The 23013-nt window shown below is 40.3% G+C and overlaps 3 protein-coding genes and 1 pseudogene across 5 annotated transcripts; 3 read left to right on the plus strand and 1 right to left on the minus strand.

Moving 5' to 3' along the window:
• The first annotated feature begins 1819 nt into the window (after nt 1–1819).
• Nucleotides 1820–4009, plus strand: LOC113669412 (melatonin receptor type 1A). 3 transcript variants are annotated; one of them, XM_089206690.1, is made up of 2 exons: nt 1820–2900; nt 3400–3618. In XM_089206690.1, the coding sequence occupies exons 1-2, from the start codon at nt 2023–2025 to the stop codon at nt 3479–3481; spliced, it is 960 nt and encodes a 319-aa protein (XP_089062816.1). In that variant the 5' UTR covers nt 1820–2022; the 3' UTR covers nt 3482–3618. The 3 variants fall into 3 exon arrangements, with proteins under 3 accessions (XP_089062816.1, XP_089062809.1, XP_089062803.1); XM_089206683.1 differs by having other exon boundaries at nt 1820–2712; nt 3203–3618; XM_089206677.1 differs by having other exon boundaries at nt 1820–4009.
• Nucleotides 4010–6042: 2033 nt separating this feature from the next.
• LOC113670583 (melanopsin-B-like) lies at nt 6043–6876 on the plus strand. Its single transcript, XM_027186749.2, has one exon. The coding sequence runs from the start codon at nt 6166–6168 to the stop codon at nt 6862–6864; it is 699 nt and encodes a 232-aa protein (XP_027042550.2). The 5' UTR covers nt 6043–6165; the 3' UTR covers nt 6865–6876.
• A 1128-nt stretch (nt 6877–8004) lies between these two features.
• Nucleotides 8005–9128, plus strand: LOC149051184 (melatonin receptor type 1A-like). The gene has a single exon (XM_089206639.1). It carries the CDS (start codon nt 8005–8007, stop codon nt 8983–8985), a length of 981 nt encoding a protein of 326 aa, XP_089062765.1. The 3' UTR covers nt 8986–9128.
• A 9891-nt stretch (nt 9129–19019) lies between these two features.
• On the minus strand, nt 19020–20330 carry LOC113684629 (uncharacterized; annotated as a pseudogene).
• Nucleotides 20331–23013: the final 2683 nt, after the last annotated feature.

Below are 23013 nucleotides of genomic sequence, written 5' to 3' on the forward strand. Positions count from 1 at the left end.
CTAACTGTCATTAAAATGTTGAACACCTTCAACATGCAGTAACTTACTCCCGTTGAATCCTATAATTAATTAAATAGACAGATACTTGCTCAGATAATAACGCCTGAATTTTGCTCAGTTTAAACTAAGAATTCGTACAAAGTAATGTGTTTTCTTTTCAAGGAATATCTGTTATTTTAACAGCAACTATAAAGTAAGGGGTCTTTTTATTTGATTTCAGTGCACACAGCTCATAATTACATTCCTTGGAATTAGGTTTGTTAATCGGGCACCTGACAAATTTTACAATTTGTTCCGTTAATGTTGTCGTCATGCGGAAAGTTCTTCTGACCACCTTTCATAGTTTTGACTTCCCATTCCGGATTCAATTGCTAGTTACAATTCCTCCGCATTTGTTTCATTCTTCTTTCATGCTGTAGGGGCCAGCTGCGCTTGGCAAAATAAGTGCGACACAACAACTTCTATGCGTCTTGATTCCTTGTATTCTTGTACAGGATAATCACAACGAATGACCAATGAGGATCTGTCCGGCAACGATTCGAAGTTATTGCATCATACACAGCCTAAAATCCTTGGCTGAAACTAACTCGACAAAAACGGCAAAAAAAAAAAAAGCAAAAAAAAAAAAACTGCAAATAACGCTCAAGCAGCGCACATGGCATGGGAGACTGCGCCCTAGGTATATTGTCAGCGGCGTTATAAACTATATCAGGTAAATACAACGAATCATACACATGCTAGTTTCTTATTCAACTTTCTTTTCGTTCTGCTTTGAACGATACAATCAGGTTTCACGATGAAAATAGAGTGCACTTATCTTTGTAAGACGATTTACACTCGAGACAAAATTATCATAAAAAGTGCAGCAGATTTATTTCAAGTTACTACAAGTCTGCTGTTACCTCATTTAGAAGACGTCACCAGTTCCTTTTCGCCAGTTATTTTCGCATAGTCAGTGGTGGTGAATCTCCTGTAAGCTTGGACTGGCAAATTTCCTGCAAATGCGCCTTTATATTTATAAGGCAGATTTTTACGAAGACGCGTAAACGTTTTTTTCCAGAACTGTATGACTGCAAGCTGTTACAAGCTCTTTAAACAAAAACAGCTGTATTCCACAGATTTTTTTATGTGAATCATCAGCCAAGGTCAAACTTAATTTAGGAAGTAAAATGACTTTTTGGCTTCAATATTTAGAAAGAAGATGTTCAGACAACATCCCCACGGTTTTTAATTAACCTTCTAAATGTTTCAAGAAGAAACGTGAGGTGGTTCTAATTACAACTTTAATTTTTACTGACACTCTACTTCCGCGATCTTGTGTGCCCGTCAAAAGAAAATACTTCCCCTCTACTATGCCAAAAAACGAATTTTAACCAAAAGTTGCATTGTGGATTACAAAGTTTCCTTTGATATTCGTAATTCGTCTTCTTTTTTTCAGTAATTTTGTTTAAGGAAATGAAAGTTGTTGAAGCTCTCTATTGTATTTCTCACTTTTTTGGACGACGGAATCATCGGATAGCGTTTGTTTACTAACCAGGAACCTAAGGTAAATGCTGATGTTTAGAAACAAGAAATGGCTAAATAGAATGAACAGCCTTTCTTTCACTCAGAAAGGATAAACCAAACATCAAAAGCGACTCTCTAGCACTTATGTAAAGTTAAACAAGTGAGAACAATTAAAACAAACCTCTTTTAACTTCAACGACAAACAATACGTGGTAGTTCTCGCAGTAACATAAAATCGATCCGTTTTTTGCCTTACAACCTCCCACGGTAAATGACAACGACGTTGACATAATTACATAGTTCAATATTAAATATTGCTCAATATTTATTTATTGCAATTGGTATAAAGATAAGATTTATGAGAGAATGGCATCTGTTTTCATCTCAGCAGACAATATCACTCGCGCACCTTATAGGTTTTAGCGATTTATGATTCAAAAAGGTGTCAACGAAGACTTCACAACAGTATAGTTCTTTTTTTTATCTTTTCGCTAAGCTAATTGACCAAAAGCTGTGATGACAGGTAAACTTTCCCTTGAGCTTACCACAAGAGAGGAGGCGTTAGCTTGGACTGAAACAATTTTGTTTGCTGTTACCAATGTTGTGGCCATCCTTGGAAATCTCCTCATTCTTTGCGCCGTGTACCATAACCACAGTCTACGCACGATTCCCAACATATTCGTAATAGCACTGGCTGTGAGCGATATTCTGATGTCTACTATATGTATGCCTTTTACAGTTGCAAGTCTTTTCCACGGCAGGTGGATCTTTGATGAAACGGTCTGCCGCTTTCAAGCATTTGATATCTTTGCGTTTGGGAAGTGTAGTCTTGGAACTATGGCAGCAATTGCAGTCAGCCGATATTTCTGTGTTGTGAATCGGGAAAAGTATCCCTCGCTGTTTAAGAAGCAAAGAGCCTTGATGTATATTTTCATCGTTTGGTGTTTAGGTCTGGTTGGATCTGTGCCCATATTACTCTTCAAAAATGACAGCATTGAATTCCACCCTGGAAAAGCAATGTGTCTGTTCAAATTTGAAAGTAACATTGCTTACTCTGCCTCAATCCTTTGCTGTTTTATCACAACACCCTTGATTATCATCACGATCTGCTATGTCAAAGTGTTCCGCGCCGTGTCGAGATCAAATCGTGTTTTCTCATTGGAAAATAACCCGGAACTTCTTCGGGTGAATGTGCAAGAAGCCCAAGTGGCGAAGCGTTTGCTAGCAGTTGTGGTCGGCTTTGCATGCTGTTGGCTTCCTGTTTTTGTCGTTGATAACATCGACATGGCACGTGGAGAACCCACGCTACCACGACAAGTTTACTTAACTAACAGCCTCATAATTTATCTGAGTAGCACCATAAACCCATTCATATATTGCGCCGCAGATAAGAGGTTCAGACGAGAGTACAAGGTTGTTTTGAGGAAGATTTTTACCTTTAAATGCCGAGACAACAGCGAGAACGGTAACGCTTAACTGAAATAGCCAGAGAAGTTGTGGTAGGAAATGGATTTTTCTGAGATTTTGTCCGAGGTTGTTGCTGGTAAAATCAGAAACAAAGGACTAACGACATTATTTGACACTCATCATCCGTCAAATGCGTTTATCTACCGAGACGTTTCGAAGTAGTAACTAATACCCTTTTGGTGTTTTCTCATTAGTAAATAATCCAGAACTCCTTCGGATGAAAGTGGAGGAAACCAAAGTGACGAAGCGTTTGGTTGCAGTTGTAGTCGGCTTTGCATGCTGTTGGCTTCCTATTTTCATCATCGACAACATCGACATGGCGCACAGAGAGCCCACACTACCACGACCAGCTTACTTAACATATAGCTTTTTGCTTTACTTGAGTAGCTCCATAAACCCCTTTATATATTGTGCCACAGATAAGAGGTTCAGACGAGAGTATAAGGCTGTTTTCTGGAAGATTTTTAGCTTCAAATGCCGAGCCAACAACGAAAACAACGACGCCTAACTGAAATGGTGCAAGATCTGGTGTAGTAGTAGTTTTTTTTCTCAGACTTTAACTGAGGTTTTCACTTGTAAAATTGGAAACATTTGAAGGTAGACTGGCTTGAATTACCGAAAAGAGTGACTAAATAAATACTTTGCACGAACCTGGAAGTCATTTGGAGGATCCCAAAGACAGGCACTCTTAGTGATTGCAGCATCTGGAGGGGAACTACCCTCTTATCAGTTCCAAGAAAAATCTTGGCGGAGATCATCATCAAGTGAATATCAAACACAGTGGACTATAAAGTTTTATTTGATTTCAGTGCACACAGCTCATGATTACATTCCCTGGAATAAGGTTTGTTAATCGGGCACCTGAGAAATGTTCCGTCAATGTTGTCGTCATGTGGAAAGTTCTTCTGAGCACCTTTCATAGTTTCGACTCCCCATTCCGGATTAAATTGCTAGTTACAATCCCCCGCATTTGTTTCATTCTTCTTTCACGCTGTAAGGGCCAGCTGCGCTTGGCAAAAAAAATGCGACACAAAAACTTCTATGTGTCCTGATTCCTTGTATTCTTGTACAGGATAATCACAGCGAATGACCAATAAGGATCCATCCAGCGACGATTCGAAGCTACTGCTTCTTACATAGCCTAAAATCCTTCGCTGAAACTAACTCGGCAAAAACGGAAAAAAAAAAAAGCTGCAAGTAATGCTGAAGCAACGCTCACGGCATGGGGAACTGCGCCACAAGTATATTATCAGCGGCGCTTTAAACTGTATCAGGTAAATGCAACGAATCATACAAATGCTACTTTCTTGTTCAACGTTCTTTTCGTTCTGCTTTGAACGATACAATCAGGTTTCACGATGACATAATAGAGTGAGCTTATCTTTGTAAGACGATTTACACCCGAGACAAAATTATCATAAAAAGTCCAGGAACTCTAAGATTTATTTCAAGTTACTACAAGTCTCCTGTTACCTCATTTAGAAGCTGTCACCAGTTCTTTTTCGCCAGTTATTTTGCAAAGTCAATGGTGGTGAATCTCCTGTAGGCTTGGGCTCCACCCTTTATATTCTGTTGTCAACGACTGATCCCCCCCTTTCTTTCCCCTGAGAACTACGTAACTCCCCAAACATCAACCCATTCCTTCCCCCCCTCCCCCGACACATGTAATTGACATGAATGAAGCCTCGCGCGTGGAACTCACGTTGCCGCGAGAAGTGTCCCTTACATATGGGTCCTTCGCTTACCGAAGCAGCACCATCAACCCTCTTCATTTATAGTGCATTGAGTGAGCAACTGAGGAGAGAGTTCAAGGGCATTTTGAAGTGTTTTCGTTAATTAAAGACCCAAGTAGGTAGCTATGGTAACGAAATGTGACGACAAACGTAGCTTGAAATCATGTTTTTTCCACATTAAATTAATTTTTGCGTTGGTATTGAGAGACGAAATGTCAAACGCGTCCAATTTTGCCGTTATTTGATAATATTCAAGCGCTTTAGCTGGTATAGGGCAGATTTTTACGAAGACGCTTAAAAATTCTTTTATCTAGAACTTTATTACTGCAAGCTGGTATTAGCTCTTTAAACAAAAACAGCTGTATTCCACAGTTTTTTTTTAAGTGTATCATCAGCGAGAGACCATCTCTGTCCTCTCCAAGGTAAAACAGTTTCTTTTTATGCATTTTTTAAAATTGTTGCGACATGAGTTGATTTAGTTGAATTCAAACGATATAAATACTGTTAAGAAATGTGCTAAAGCGACGATTTTTATATCTTCGGCCAACCCTGTTAAAACTTGTTGGTTTCCACAGCAACACGAGAAAGAATTATGTCAACTTAAAGTTTATTTAGGACGTAAAATGACTTTTTGGTTTCAATATTTAGAAAGAAGATGTTCAGACAACATCCCCACGGTTTTTAATTAACGTTCCAAATGTTTCAAGCAGAAACTTGAGTTGGTTCAAACAACTTCAAATTTTACTGACACTACTTCCGAGATCTTATATGCTTATCAAAAGAAAAGACTTCCCCTCTACTATGCCGAAAAACAAATTTTTACCAAAAGTTGCAATATGGATCACAAAGTTTCCTTTGATTTCCGTAATTCTTCTTTTTTTCAGTAATTTTGTTTGAGGAAATAAAATTGTTGAAGCTTTCTAAAGTATTTTCTCATTTTTGTGAACGACGAAATCGTCGGATAACGTTTGTTTACTAACAAGTACCTGTAAATGCTGATGTGTACGAACAAGAAATGGCTAAACAGAATGAACAGCCTTTCTTTCACTCAAAAGGGATAAACCAAATATTAAAAGCAACTCACTAGCACTTATATAAAAGTTAAACAAGTGAGAACAATTAAAACAAACCTCTTTTAACATCAACGATAAAAAATACGTGGATGTTCCCGAAGTAATATAAAATCGATCTTTTTTTGCCTTACAACTTCCAACGGTAAATGAAAACGACGTTGACATAATTATATAGTTCAATATTAAATATTGCTCAATATTTATTTACTGCAGTGGGTATAGAGATAAGATTTATGAGAGAATGACATCTGTTTTCATCCTAGCAGACAAAATCGCTCGCGCACCGAAGGTTTTAGCGATTAATGATTCAAAAAGTCGTCAACGAAGACTTCACAACGGTATAGTTTTTTTTTTTATCTTTTCGCTGAGCTTATCGACCAAAGGAGATGAGGAGAAACACACTTTCCCTTGAGCTCACCACGAGGACGGAGGCGTTAGTTTGTACTGAAACAGTTTTGTTTGCTGTTACCAATGCTGTGGCCATCCTCGGAAATCTTCTCACTTTTTATGCTGTGTACAGAAACCACAGGCTGCGCACGATTCCCAACATGTTCCTGATAGCTCTGGCTCTAAGTGATATTCTGATGTCTACTATCTGTATACCTTTTACAGTTGCAAGTCTCTTCCACGGCAGGTGGATCTTTGGTGACAAGGTCTGTCGCTGGCAAGCATTTGATATATTTACATTTGGGATGAGTAGTGTTGGAACTATGGCAGCAATTGCAGTCAGCCGATATTTCTGTGTTGTTAATCGGGAAAAGTATCCCTCGCTGTTTAAGAAGCAAAGATCCGTGATGTACATTTTCATTGTTTGCTGCTTGGCTCTGGTTGGATCTGTGCCCATATTAGTCTTCAAAAATAACAGCGTTGAATTCCAGCCAGGAAAAGCAATGTGTCTGTACAAATTTGAAAGTAACATTGCTTACTCTGTCTTTATGCACTGCTGTTTTATCACAACACCCTTGATTATCATCAAGATCTCCTATTTAAAAGTGTTCCGCGCCGTGTCGAGATCAAATCGTGTTTCCTCACTTTCAGGAGGCGATTTCAGTGATATTGAAGAGTTTGCCGACTCGTATAATTGATTTCCAAACGTTTATCAGGGAGATATTTTTCAAATAAAACTTTCTTGAACCGCTAGAACAGTTTTTTTGATGAGTCAGTGTTGTCTAAAAGATAACATCTCTGTTTACTCGCAGCTTTACAATTTTCATTTTAAGACATTCCACAAAGAATTACGATTGAATTTCATGAGTTTAGGTAAACGACTAATTTACTGTTTATTACGTTGTTATATTACAGTTTCTAAGTTTCTAAGCCGACGATTTTTCTAACTTCTTCTTTCGTTCTAGATACGTGAATAAATGTAAGAAGGCTCTAAACTTATGGCTAATTTAGAGCTTAGATTGACTTTTCGGCTTCGTTATTTGATAACAAGATGTTCTTACAATATCCTCTCGGTCTTAGAACAAAGGTTTTTAATTTAAGCAGAAATTTAGAGTGGCTTAAATTATAATTTCAAATTTGACCGTCACTTAACCTTCGCGATCTTATATGCCCATCCAAAAAAAATCAGTTCCCCCCCATACGATGCCGAAAATTGTTAATAACAGACTGGACTTCAATTTTTTTTTCTGAGAGAGAGTTTTAGTTTTTTCCAGCTATTTTTACTGCAGAAATGAGAGTTGTTCAAACTCTTTAAGATATCTTATCCCTTTCGTGAGCGGCGTAATTATATGTTTGTTTATTAACCTGCTGTGTGAAGAAATTGTTTAGACAAGATACGGAGAAATAGAAACAACATCTTTTCTTTCACTCTAAAGAGATATGTCGATATATTAAAAGCGATCCAACAACACTTATCCGGAGTTAAATTACATAGTTTAATTATAATAAACCTCTTTTAGCAACAACGACATACCGCACGAGCTCTCGCCGAACAGAAACAGTTTTCATTTGGCCCTACAACTTCCAACTTGATGAGAATGATAACAACGATGACATACAGACATTTTTTAATATTTATTAATTGCAATGTGTTTACAGATAGGATGTGATGGAAAATAACATTTGTTTTTCGGTGTTGGTAGACAGTGTTGGTAATCGCGCACACCAGCGGGTTTCGCCGATCACTGCTTCAAAAAGTCGACAACAAAGACTGTGCAGAAGTGTAACTGAATTAATAATCTTTTCGCCGAGCTAGAGATTATTGACCAAAAGCAGTGATGACAAGTAAACTCTCCCTTGAGCTTGCCACAAGAGAGGAGGTGTTAGTGTGGACTGAAACAGTTCTGTTTGCTTTTACCAACGTTGTGGCTGTCTTCGGAAATCTTCTCACTTTTTACGCCGTGTACAGAAACCACAGGCTGCGAACAGTTACCAACATGTTCGTAATAGCTCTGGCTATCAGCGATATTCTGATGTGTACCTGCTGTATGCCTTTTACAGTTGTCGCTCTGTTCCATGGCCAGTGGATATTTGGAAAATCTTACTGTCTCTTTCAAGGTTTTGCCGCGCTGACTCTCGCGATGGTCTCCATAGTTACCATGGGTGTCATTGCCGTCAACCGATTCTTCTGCGTTGTAAAACCAGAAAAGTATCTCTTTGTGTTTAAGAAGCAAAGAGCGTTGATATACATTGTCATTGTGTGGTGCCTGGCTTTCGCTGGATCTGTGCTCCCGTTTTCCTTTGAGGGCAAAAATAGCTTTAAATTCCAGCCTGGAAAAGCAATGTGTTCGTACACGTTTGAAAGAAATATGGCTTACACGTTTACAATCGCATGTCTTTACATCGCTGCGCCCTTAAAAATCATAGTGGTCTGCTATATCAAAGTGTTCCGCTCAGTTTCAAGATTAAATCGTGTTTTCTGTCGAGGCGTTAATCCCAGTCAACTCCGCGCGAATGTGGAAGAAGCAAAAGTAACGAAAACTTTAGTAGTAGTTCTGTTTGGCTTCGCGTGCTGCTGGCTTCCTATCTTCGTTATGGATATCTTGGACGCCGTGCGCGGAGAACTGGCAATACCACGACAGGTTTACCTGACGAACGGGTTCTTGATCTATCTGAGTAGCACTATCAACCCAGTCATTTATGGTATCATGAATAGACAGTTCAGGCGAGAGTACAAGGCCCTCTTGTGCAAGATTACTTGCTTTCGACGCCAAAATGGCAACAACAACGGCAGCCACAACGCTGAAAATGATGCATGAATTATTTTCACCATTCTCAGCAAACAGCAAATATTTCTGTCTGATTACACGGAAATGACGCTTACATTTTCCTATAAGAGTGCAAGTCGGGCTGTTGTCAACCCATCTCATTCGAGAGCTGTGCTATAGTTTTGAACAGTGATGGTAATAGGACGAAGTGGAGTCCAATTCGATCTGTAATTAAACAAGTGATTAGCAAAATCGGACTACTACGTGTAGTGTCCCGTATGTTCATTATTATTATGGGATATAGTAGCGGGGAGAGCATGTGGTAAGACGATATAAAACACAATAAAGATTACGTTGTTGTTACAAAACGGAGTTGTACAGTCAATACGTCAAAGACACCACATTTGGCGACGAGGATAAACGATATTCAACTTGCCGTACGGCTGCTGAAGTGGAAACGAGTTCAAACAGTGGACAAAACTCGCACAGATGGCCGTATGCTTAAGCGGATTACCTGGATTATCTGCGTTCGACGCCGTCGGCGAACCAGCTACACTCGCCCAAAGATGGTTAACTTGGAAAGAAGAATTCGAGCTTTATGTTACTGCCTCTGGAATCAGCGACCCCACACAAAAAAGAGCACTACTACTTCACCTAGCCGGCCCCAAAGTCCGAGATGTTTTCAATAATTCCATTCCTGCTACAACACGAGGCGAAGCGAAAGATTACAAAAAAGCTATGGACTGCCTTTCAGAACACTTCAAGCTCAAAAAGAACGCCCCAATGGCCAGACAAATATTTTTAGCGGCTACTCCATTACCTGGTGAAACCGTCAACAATTTTATTACTCGCCTGCAGAAACTAGCAGAACATTGTGACTACGAGGGCGAAAGGGACAACCAGGTGAGAGATCGCGCCATTTCTTTTCTGAAGGACAAAAATCTCAAGTCAAAATTGTACCATGAGGAAACACTGCCTCTCAGCAAACTCATGGAAATCGTTAGCCAGTATCATGACAAAGAAGCGCTTATCCTCATTCCCGAAAGCCACGTAAACAGCTTGTCCCGTGATCCAAAACAAGGGGGAAAATGTTGGCGGTGCGATAAAGTGGGTCATTTCGCGAAAGAATGCCGTCGCTCACGTGACCACAAATGCGGAAAGTGCGGGCACATCGGTCATTTTGAAGTGTGCTGCCACTCCAAGCAGAATAAAGGACGAGACCCCAGCCAAAGTTCAAGTCGTGGTCGCGGAAACCCACGAACAAAACCTAGCCGTGGACGAAGAGGAGGAAATTCAAAGGAGCAACGTGATGTACACAACGTGTGCGAAGACGCGAGTGCAGACGAGCGCGTAAACAGTGATGACTTCTACGTGTTCAGCACCGGGAGCACGGATGGAGAGAACACCATGGAACTCATGATTGAAGATAAGCTTGTAAACATTGTTATAGACTCTGGTGCTAGCTGTAATTTAATGTCAGAGGAAATGTTTAATTTTGTATCGGGGGGCAAGGCTAGATTGTTGGACTGCAATAAGAGAGTTTATGCTTATGCTTCTGTACAGCCTCTCCAGCTTAAAGGGAAATACTTTTTTAACGTACAAGTACCACAGACCCACAAATCCCTGTATACTGAATTTTATGTAATGTGCGGTAAGGCAGCGACGCTACTTGGTCGCGAGGCCTCCGAATTGCTGGGCGTGTTAAGGGTAGGCGTGTCCATTAATAGCTGTGATGTCAAATCTGATAGCATGGAAAGCCTCACAAACAGTCTTGACCGAAAAGCCCTTCTGAAGTCCAAATTTCCAAAAGTATTTCAAGGCCTCGGCAAGCTCAAAGGATATCAGCTAAAACTCCACATTGATGAGAGTGTTCAACCAGTCGCTCAGCCACTACGCAGAATCCCTTTTAGTAGAAGAGCTAAGGTCACCGAAAAGCTAGAGGAACTACTCAAACTTGATGTCATTGAAAAGGTGGAGGGACCAACCAGCTGGGTGAACCCCTTGGTTGTGGTGGAGAAGCCTAATGGTGACATCAGGATATGTCTTGATATGAGGCAAGCAAATCAGGCCATCGTACGGGAGAAGCACCCAGTACCAACAGTTGAAGAGACACTCCAAGAAGTCTCCTATGCCAAAGTTTTCTCAAAGCTAGATCTAAATATGGCCTTCCACCAAATTGAGCTACATCCAGACTCTCGGGATATCACAACATTTGCTGCGCCTGATGGTTTATACAGGTACAAACGCCTGCTTTTTGGCGTGAACATGGCCACAGAAAAATTCCAGCAGATCGTGTGGCAAGTAATTAAATGCTGCCCGGGTGCCTACAATCTCCATGATGACCTGCGAGTCGTAGGGGCAGACGACAAAGAACATGATGAGAATTTAGACAGGGTCATGCGTAAACTGGAAGAATCAAACCTCACCTTGAATTATGACAAATGTGAAATTGGTGTTAGCAGCATGGTTTACATGGGTGATGTACTCTCTGGCGAGGGATTAAAAGTCTCCAGTGAACGAGTGGAAGCTATCGTTAAAGCACCAACGCCCCAAAACCAGTCTGAAGTAAGAAGCTTTCTCGGTTCAGTTCAGTTTTGTGCGAAGTTCATCCCAAACTTTGCAACCGTATCAAGTCCATTGTGGGACCTAACCGGCAAAGATGTTAAGTGGCACTGGGGTCCAAAAGAAAAAAAAGCCTTTCAAGAAATCAAGGGCCTGCTAACCAGAGCACCAGTGATGGCCTACCACAGGCAAGGTGCCACAACACGGCTCACAACTGATGCTTCTCCTGTTGGAGTTGGAGCAGTTCTGGAGCAAAAACAACGAGACGGGACCTACAGGCCAATATATTACGCTAGCCGAAAGCTTAGCAACGTTGAAACAAGGTACTCCCAGTTCGAAAGAGAAGCTCTAGCTGTCAGATGGGCTTGCGAGAAGTTTTACCTGTACCTGTATGGAATTAAATTCGAAGTCCGCACTGACCATAAGCCGCTAGTCACAGTACTCGGTACAAAGTCGAAGCCTCCATCCGCCCGGATAGAAAGGTGGCTCCTATACTTGCAGCAATTTCAATACACGCTGACGCACATACCAGGCAAAGATAATCCGGCAGACGTCCTCAGCCGCCTGCCTATTGGCTCAACTCAAGATGACGACACCAGAAAGACGGAAGATTTTGCATACAGCGTGGCAAGTGCAGCAATACCAGCCGCTTTGTTGCCGAAGCAAGTTGAGACTGCCACAGCAAATGATCCAACTTTACGGATAGTGCACAAAGCTGTGATCACTGGTGACTGGACCCAATTGTCAGGCACCACCTACAAAGCAGTTAAGGAAGAACTGTGGGTAGTAGGACAAGTAGTGATGAGAGGGACTCGCATTGTAATGCCTCAGAGCCTGTGGAAACAAACCATCATATTGGCACACGAAGGTCATCAGGGCATGGTCCGTACTAAAGCCAGGTTGCGGGAAAAAGTGTGGTGGCCACAAATGGACAAACAGGTGGAGGATGCCATACGTTCATGCCACCCCTGTCAACTTGTGGGACCAAGATCAAAACCAGAGCCTGTGAGGTCAAGCAGTCTACCTGATGGACCCTGGCAGGAGATCTCAGTGGACCTTCTTGAAATCTCAAACGGTGAACACCTTTTAGTTGCTGTCGACTATTATTCTCGTTGGCTGGAGGCTATTCTCCTAAAGAAGACAGATGCCCGACATGTGATAAAAAGCATGGAAGCTATTTTCAGAACACATGGACTACCAGAAACTCTGCGCAGTGACAACGGACCACCATTTGCGTCAAAGGAATTTGAGGGCTTCCTAGAATACCTGGGAATAGACCACAAGAAGGGCATACCCTATTGGCCACAGAGCAACGGAGAGGTAGAACGCGCAAATGAAACAATTTTGAAGATAGTGCGAATTGCACGCGTCGAAGGAAAGGATTGGAAAAAGGCTCTTGAGAACTTCCTCTTCCAATATAGAGTTACCCCACACACTGTTACTGGATTATCACCTGCAGAACTACTGATGGGGAGGAAACTGCGTGACAAACTTCCACGAGTCGAATTCTCCAAAGACCGTGCAACTGAAGCATATTGGCAACAGTTGTTGAGAGAGAGAGACACTCGTGCAAAACTCAGCCAGAAAGAGTATGCAGACAGAACACGAGGAGCCAAACACAGCAATATTGAGGAGGGTGACAAGGTACTGTTAAAGCAGACACGTGAAAACAAGCTCTCACCAAACTATGAGCCAGAACCTTACATTGTCACTCGTAAAGATGGAAATTCCGTCATTTTACAAGACACAAACGGGAACAATAAGATGCGCAACATTGCTCATACGAAAAAGTTTATGGATCCTGGGACTGTTAAAAAAGCAGAAATAGATCCACAGCCATGCCTAGCCGAGCAACCAGCGCAACCCCGACAGGATGAGCCAAATCTCAGTTCTAGTCAATCAGCAACAGATACATCTGAGGCCGTATCTAGCCCCTTACCTTCAGTTGCTTCGCGCCCTGTGCGTGCCAAGCGAGCGCCCTCCTGGATGCAAGATTATGTACGCGCCTAGTTTAAAATTATTCAGAAGAAAATAAGAGACTCTGAACTTTCTTTTCGAGTACTTTATTACTTGGTTGTTTTTTTTAATAACTTAGGGGGAGATGTAGTGTCCCGTATGTTCATTATTATTATGGGATATAGTAGCGGGGAGAGCATGTGGTAAGACGATATAAAACACAATAAAGATTACGTTGTTGTTACAAAACGGAGTTGTACAGTCAATACGTCAAAGACACCACACTACGAAGTAGGAGTGGGATTTGTCACGAGTATGATTACATACAGTATTGGACGACACAAAGTCTTGTTACCAATTAACCATAACCGTTACAGTTTCTGAAAACAGCAAATATATTTAGGACAAGTATCTCCCGTGGAAACAATGGAACAAAATTCCTCAATTTTAAAAATTCCACATTTCTTTTACGATAAGTGGTTGTTGCTGTAGTTATTGTGATCAATTCTGTGATTGGTGGATTTAGCTGAGTGGACTTAGTGTGACTGGTTGCTTCAACTGTCCGATTACAGCCAACTGTTTGATTACACTATCCGATTACAACTTTACAGAATGATTAGCGAAAATAAAGCAGCTAATGTACCATTCGTTTTGGCTTCAAATGCCGAGCCAACAACGAAAAGAACGACGCTTTACTGAAATGACACAAGACCTGGTGTAGTATGATAGTTTCTTTCACAGATTTTGTTGGAGGTTGTTACTGGTAAAATTGCAACATCTGAGTTTCTTTCCACGAACCTTTGTTGATTTGTAGACTGGCTTGAATTACCGAAAAGAGTGACAAAATAAATACCTTGTACAAACCTGGAAGTCATTGGGAGGATCCCAAAGTCAGGCACCCTTAGTGGTTGCAGCATCTGGCGGGGAATAACCCTCTTATCAGTTCCAAGAAAAATCTTGGCTGAGATCATCATCAAGTGGATATCAAACACAGTGGACCAAGAGTTCCGGAAGGAACAAGTAAGGTTCAGGAACCGGAAGGGATGTACCGATCAGATCTTTTACTCTTCACAACATTATCAGACAACGCATAGAGTGGAAAAGACAGCTGTGCGTTAACTTTTACAAAGCAGTTGACAGCATCCACAGAGGTAGTCTCTTGTGCGGGATTCTGCTGCAAATATTTCATCATCTTCATCATCATAGTTTTTTTACTAGTCACATGAGATATAACATTTAGATAGGTTTAATACAGGTTTAACAATATGGTAGGTCGAGGAGACCTCCAAGAAACCACCAAACTAATAGGGGAGGCCCCCTCGGTTGTCATTATGTTTGTAATTAAGTTGTGGATGTGGATATGCGGCTTGGCCAAGTGGGACTTGTTTCATTAAGAAATCAATCATCTTTCTTTTAAAAGTAAAAAAGCTAGTCAAACCAGTGATCGATATGATTGGGAGAGAATGCCAAATTTTAGGACCCTAGTATTTTAAATTGTTTAAGATTAGTACGACAGTTATGTGGTCGATAGCAATTGGCTATTCTTGTATCATTACTGTGTTCTTACCTATTTCTTCTCATTAAGAGCGTTTACGACAACATCACGAGCAGAGGTAGCGGAGGTTGGGTGCTGTAGCGAACAACCGAAGACCAGACCAGAGGCATCCGATAGACATTATTCTCTGCATACGAGGACCTCAACTTTGCTGATGACCAGGCGCTGCTATATCTCACACTCATCACCATAAGTAAGAGAAATCCCGTCTCTGTGACCTTGATAAACAGATTTGCCTGAAGATCAGCTAAAACAAGACGGAGGTTATGATTCCGAATGTCCCAAACCCCTAGCTGATCAGAGCGAACAGAGAGGATCTTCCAACGACGGTGGAACTCACATATACCAGGGCAGCACAGTTAGACATGATGAAAGAGCAAACAAGGACATCAAGAACCGCTTAGTGAACGCCATCAACGTAGTCAGAATGCTCAACTATGTATAGAGGTCCCAGCAGTAGAGCACCAAGTTCAGGCTAAAACTATATCCTAGTCTCCTTAAATTTTGTGTTAGACACAGCGCCCTTTCGTTTGCGCGCTGGACTCAACAATGTCTGGTCGTTAAAAAATGCGAGAAGCTGTAAATTTGGCTCACATTTGATCATCGTATTCACGCGGTTGTTATTAAAAAAACTTACAAATTTTTTTCTTTTATCCAAACTAAAAGTCAAGATGGCGTCAATTCTTTGTTTCAGGAAGCGATTTTAGTGATATTAAAATGTTTGCCGACTCGTAAAATTGGTTTCCAAATCTTTATCAAGGAGATATTTTGCAAATAAAACTTTAATTTTCTTCTAGAACCGCTAGAACAGCTTTTTTGATGAGTGTTGTCTACAAGATATCCATGTTTACTCGCAGCTTTACAATTTTCATTTTAAGACATTTGACAAAGAATTATGATTGAATTTCAATGAATTTAAATTCTGTTTCGAACGTTGTTACATTACAGTTTAAGAAGTTTCTAAGCTGACTATTTTTCTAGCTTCTTTCGTTTCGTGAGTGTTGTCTACAAGATAACATCTCTGTTTACTCGCAGCTTTACAATTTTCATTTTAAGACATTTGACAAAGAATTATGATTGAATTTCATGAGTTTAAGTTAAAATTCTAAATTTAAATTCTGTTTCGTACGTTGTTACATTACAGTTTAAGAAGTTTCTAAGCCGACTATTTTTCTAGCTTCTTTCGTTTTGGATACGCGAATAAATGTAAGAAGTCTGTAAACTTATGGTTAATTTAGAGCTTAGATCGACTTTTCCGCTCCCTAATTTGATAACAAGATGTTCTTAAAATATCCTCTCGGTTTTAGAACAAAGGTTTTAAAAGTAAGCAGAAAGTGAAGGTGGTTTAAATTAAAATTTCAAATTTGACTGTCACTTAACTTCTACGATCTTATATGGCCATCAAAAAAAGTTAATTTCCCTATACAATGCCAAAAATTATTAATAACAAACTGAATCTCAATTTTTTCTGAGAGAGTGATTTAATTTTTAAGCTATTTTTTATCGCAGAAATGAGAGTTGTTCAAACTCTTCAAGATATCTTATCCCTTTCGTGAGCGGCGGAATAATATGTTCGTTTATTAACCAGCTGTGTGAAGAAATTGTTTAGACAAGATACGGAAAAATAGAAGCAACGTCTTTTCTTTCACTCGAAAGAGATATGTCTATTATTAAAAGCGACCCAAAAAACACCTATCCGCAGGTAAATAACTGAGTATAATTAAAACAAACCTCTTTCAACAACAACGCACGTGCTCTCGCCTAACAGAAACATAAAGTGGTGTTGTTATTTTGCCCTACAGCTTCCAACTTGATGAGAATGATAACAACGATGACATACAGGCATCTCTAAATATTCATTAATTTCAATGTGTTTAAAGATAGGATGTGATGGAAAATAGCATTTGTTTTTCGGTGTTGGTATACAGTGTTGGTAATTGCGCACACCAGCGGGTTTCGCCGATCACTGCTTCAAAAAGCAGACATCAAAGACTGTGCAAAAGTGTAAGTTACTTATCTTTTCACTGAGCTTATTGACCAAAAGCAGTGATGACAAGTAAACTCTCCCTTGAGCTTGCCACAAGGGAGGAGGCGTTAGTTTGGACTGAAACAGTTCTGTTTGCTTTTACTAATGTTATGGCTGTCTTCGGAAATCTTCTCACGTTTTACGCCGTGTACAGAAACCACAGGCTGCGAACAATCACCAACATGTTCGTAATAGCTCTGGCTGTGAGCGATGTTCTGATGTGTACCTGCTGTATGCTTTTTACAGTGGTCACCCTGTTCCATGGCCGGTGGATATTTGGCGAATCGTACTGTCTCTTTCTTGGGGTGAATAACAATGGATGCCTCTACCAGCAGTCTGAGTAGTTTGGGGAACCAGCTTTGGCTCATCCACCGTGGCACTATAAGAATGCCCTCTCCTTGGTTTGCATGTAATTTCTCCAGACATCTCCCAATTAGACTAAAAGGAGGAAATGCATAAAAGAATAAATTATTCCAATTTACAGAAAATGCATCCACGAACAAAGCTTCCGGGTCTGGACGCCATGATGAGTATTTGGCATATTGTTTATTCAAACGGGATGCAAAGAGGTCAATTTCAGGACTACCAAACTAATTGGTAATCCTCTTGAATATCTGTGGATCTAACATCAACTCTGTGCGGTCATTAAATACCCTAGATTCTGCATCAGCTTCTACATTTTTACATCCAGGTAAATATGTAGCTCTGAGCCAGTTATTATAAGCATTACACAGGGCCCAGATTTGTTTAGCTACCTCATTACATGGAATGGATTTAATTCCACCCATGTTATTTATGTAATACACTGCAGTAGTGTTGTCACATTGCACCTGGATGTGTTTATTTTTGTGTGCACCACACAAAGCTTTGAGGGATAAAAATATAGCGAGCAGTTCAAGGTAATTGATGTGATCTAGTGCTTCTGTGGGAGTCCATCTGCCTCCTGCTCTCTGGTCACCATGCACCCCTCCCCAACCTTGAGAAGAGGCATCAGTTTGGATTACTATATCAGCTTCACCATGGGAGATTGCTTTACAGGAAAAAGGTAGGTTTGCAATCCACCACTGCAGTTCCTCTCTTGAATTAACAGATAGAGATATTTCACTAGAGAAATTGCCTTTAGTTTGTCTCAAACCCTCAATTTTCTCAATGTCAAGGCTACGGTAGTATAATGGACCATGTTCCACGGCGGGGAAGCTGGAGACCATAAGCCAAATAACCTCTGCTAGATGAAGTATGGTGGGATGGGAGTTACTGAGGTTTTTCACATGCTTGGACCACCTTCTCAACTCTAGCGTGAGAGAGTCGTACCGTCATTGACACTGAGTTTAGGACAAAGCCTAAATATTCGAGTTGTTGAGAGAGATGCAGACAAGACGTTCCAAGATCTCTAAGCAGTTGCACTGTGTTCAAGGTATTTTCATGACACTCATGAAAGGTATCTCCTTGCAGATAAAGATCATCTATGTATGCAGGTGACAAGAGGCCTTTTTCTCTAAGGACTTTAAACACTGGTTTAAGCAGCTTGGTAAATAAACGGGGTGCAGAGCTTAACCCATTTGGTAGACACACATATTGATAGAGGTTGTCCCTCCACACAAACCTGAGAAATTTCTGGTGCTCTATAACAATTGGTACTGAATAGTAGGCATCTTTGATGTCTATTGATGCCATAAAGTTCCTGAACTGATTCAAGGATTCCATTTTAAAGTGTTTGTATACAACAAACTCGTTTAGATCTTTTAGATTCAAGATCATGCGATAATCAATTTTATTCTTTTTCAGTGGGCAAAACATTGGAGATATGAACTCCCCCCCTAAGTAGGAGCATTTCTCTGTTACTAAATTCAATATGACAATGTTGTACCCAGTCAAGCACCTCTGGGTCAGAGGTTATTTTATGCCATTCTGGGACAAACTCTTTCAACCTGCCAGCAATAAATGTGTTTTTTATCTGTTCGGTTGTTGTTGAGGGGTCTTGAGGCCTTATTTGTGCTTCTTCCCCTCCTCCTTTTGTTTGTGAGTCGAGAAGCTGGGCCTTTTTGAGTTTAATTGTTTATTTTGTGAGTATATGTAACCAAACTCCCTGCCTCTATTATTCTTGTAGGACTTATGGCTGTAATTTTGACCTCTGTATGAATCTTGTTTTGATTAACTGTTCTTGCTTATTTTCTTGCTAACCATAGTGGCTTCAGCTAGATCTTTTAGCTGCTTAGAGAAGTCAGGGTCATCTCCGAATAGGAAATCTGTGAATGGCACTGTAGGTGAACATAGATGTTTGTAGTCTGCATTGAGCTCTGGTTTTATGTTATCTCTTCTTTGCATATTGAGGCCAAAATTTGCTGCCCCAAGCAAGGCTACTGAGTCAGTGGCCGTTCTTATTAGAGATGGGATATCCAATAATTCTTCTGATATTTTGTCCTGGACTTTGACCAGTTGTTCAACTACCAGTACGATGCGAATGACTTCCTTCAGTAAATTGGCCTGAATAAGCTGAAGCTTTAAGTCACTTGAGCGTGTGTCATGTTTTAATTTATCCCAGAGATGGTTAACCTGGGTTGGCTCCAAGCACTTGCAATTTACTGGCCTGGTATAACGATTTTTCGTTTCTGTCAATACATCGTCATCAAGTTTGACATGCATGACCTCTTTCAGTATTCCCGCGAATTGTGCATTCACAGCGGGAGCTTTCTTTTGGCCCAATTTTAAATTACTCGCAATTCCTGCAAGAGTTGAGTTTTCCTCTTTGAAGGACTCAGGGTCTGTTTGACTGTTATTATTTGTCAACGTCAGCTGATCGTTGACGTTATTAGCGTTGCTGGACCCCGATAGATTTTGGTCCTTAGTGCTAGCGCTGTCCTTGTTTGCCCCTTGTCGGTCTTTCTCCGCGTCGGAGTTTACCGAGCCTTCTTCATAGGCAGATTCCTCGACGTATGCGAGGTTTCCTAAAGTCTCCTTCATCTCAGTAAATGAGTGGTCCATTGAGTAGTTGAGTGTGGAGTGTGGTAATAGAGGACACTAGTTGTTTAGTCATAAGCGAGATTGCTTCGATAATAGAGTCGGGTTTCCCGAGTGAGTTTGGCGAGTCGCCATGTTTGTTTGAGTCAAGCGCTGATATTTCTTCTGGATTTTGCTTGTTTGTCATGTTGATGGTCTTTGAAAAGGTAGCTGAGAAGAGTTTCTCCTGTTTTTGTTTGATTGTATGACAGTTTACGTCGACGTTGAAAGGTTTTCTTGATTTCCAAGTTGAATTTCGTATTTCTCGACCGTCTCATGCAAGGCGGGAAAATGCACTGATCTCTTGGGCGGTTAGTGCTTTCTCACGTGACTTTGTCAGTGCACATGATGACGAGGCAGAATCACGTGATTTTACTCCTATGAGGGAGACACGATGGCGTAATGGTTAGTGCGCTGGACTCCGGGTCAAGGGGTCTGGGTTCGAAACCTGGCCAGGTCATTATGTAGTGTTCTTGGTTTGTCGGTCGGGATTAAGAAATAATAGTAAAATAATAAAGTAAGATGAGATCGTAGCTCTTCTGAGTCACTATGACTTGAGGTGGCGTAAGTCATCTGTTTGTGCTTATCTCATTACTTTATGGAAGATATTCTTCTATTGTTGCCAGGTTGAAAATATTTTTTTGAAAAGTAAATCAATAGTTTTTTTTTTTCATGCATCTTAATTTTTAGTTCAGTATGTCCTACATTTGTAAGGATACTTCAAGGAATGGCAGCAAAATCCACAATGGTCCCTCTCCTGCTTCCTGGCCCTGCTCCTCCCCCTGAGTGGCCTGCAGGCGGAAGTAACTGGAATGGTTGAGACGAATGTCCTTGATAATCAACTGCAAACAGGACAAGTGGAGATGCCCACTCTTGTAGGTGCCGTAAAAGACAGTTGTGTCGTTGATGTTACACTCGAGGAAGGTGAACAGCAACAAGAAACCATTTCTAGGGAAGGTGAACAAATTGGTAAAGACGAGATCGCTAAGGAGTTTTGTGATCGTGGTAGCCAGACAAGACTGCGTTCACAATCTATCTCTAAGGACGCAGAAAGTTTGAATTCACATTTCTAATTCAAAGTGAGTAGAAAACGAGAGCAAAAGTGTTAAACTAATTTTACAAAGCTATTGTTCATTGAGCTGAGCTACGCTGACAGTCTCCTTCATAGGGGAAAGCAGTTTAAAACTTTAGCATGGAGGCTACGCATACTCTTTTCTGGGAACTAGGAAGTAACGCCGAGGAAGACTTTTTTGTTGATTGATGTACGTCTTCGCTAAACATTTTTTGGGGCTCATGTCATATTAATTAATGTTCGCCTCTCCTTTTCAAATTTTCGTTATCAACGCATATATGCCACCGTCAAAGGCTTCTTTACAAAACGATTTAATTAATTAATGTGGAAGAGTATCTCTTTCTAATCCGAAGAGCTAATGATAATTCTATCACTCCAAAAGACTTAAACCCCTTAACTCCCAAGATCTGATTGTTAATTCTCCTCTCTCGCTGCTACACATTTCCTTTTAACGAGCTGTTCAATCATTTGATTTATGCGTAGGGTATTTCATTTTCGTCAAACGCTTAAACGTTAATTCATATGATCAAATTTCTTTCAAACAAAGAACGCAAATCAAGAAGAAAACGGCTTTGTATGGAACATGAACTCGATAGACTGGAAAAACGTAAAATTAAAAAAATGTAGAAATAATAAAAATGAAGTATAGCTAATCAAATCGTATGAAAGTGAGAGAATAATGTTATGTGAAGCGCTCGAGAAGTATTTTAGTACTGTTAGGGTATGTGTATACGAAGTATGCTGAGTTTTTGGGAGATTTCTACTCCAAGCGCAGTTTATTAAGTATATTTTGGTTGCTTTTGGCCTCGCACCAGCTGCAGGCTTTGTAATCAACAAGCCATGAATAAATGGGTTTAGTTTCTAAGGAAATTGTGGTGCTGCATCAGTGAGGGGTACAACAAGACAATTTGGTTCTATAATCCAACTGCACAAGGTAGAGTTCAAATAACGCGAAAACATGTATATAGCGCATGTGTACAGTTGGTTATTGTGTACTGTAAAAAAACCTGTTTAACCGGTCGGCTACTCACGCTGCGCTTCTCTATCAACTTTGCTTTTCCCGCCTTATGAGAAATGAGCAGAAAGACTTAGCGGGAAAAAAAAGCAGTTGGATCATAAATAATCTTGTAGACTATTCATTGGTGTGTAGTATTGCCTAGTACTTTCACTCCTTGTTTGAATTTGACGAGCCTGTGGGGAAAGTCAAAATACGGCACAACTCATAAAAACACTCAGGTTTGCCACCGCCAGATAAAGAAAATCCGAAAAAATCCGAAAAAATCACCACGAATCCTATTTCGCGAGATGATCATCTCGCAGCTGGAGCTTGGGCTGCTTTGGTGTGAGTTCAGATAAATTAAGTTTTTTTCTTTTTCTCAAGGTGAAGTAACGCGATATTTTCGTCCGTTTGAAAGTCATGCTCTTTTTCTGTTACAAAAATGAAAACATTAGGTACACAAAGTGTCCCATCTCGACCCACCCATGCTACGCATACCTATGTTCTTATAAATGATGTCATGGATAATAATAATAATAATAATAATAATAATAATAATAATTTATTTACTTATATAGCGCCCTTTAACATTTATGGGATGATCAAAGGCGCTTTACAATCCAAGAAAACTAATATTACAATAGATAATTACTATAAAAATGCTATTTACTATAGATAATTACAATAAAAATACTAAAATAAAATAATGATAGTAAATGAATACATAATGAAAGAATGAATGAATAAAAAGTAAATAAATAAGCTACAAAATACCGATACGATTGTAATGCGAATCTAAAACGCTTGCTTAAAAAGATAGGTCTTAAGAGATTTCTTAAATAGCGCTAGCGAATCAATCGTGCGGATGTGCACAGGCAAGCTGTTCCACAGCGCAGGCGCAGGGGCATGAAACG

The sequence above is a fragment of the Pocillopora damicornis genome, chromosome 1 (genome assembly GCF_964200805.1).
Source record: "Pocillopora damicornis chromosome 1, jaPocDami1.2, whole genome shotgun sequence".
Classification (NCBI taxonomy): Eukaryota; Metazoa; Cnidaria; class Anthozoa; order Scleractinia; family Pocilloporidae; genus Pocillopora; species Pocillopora damicornis.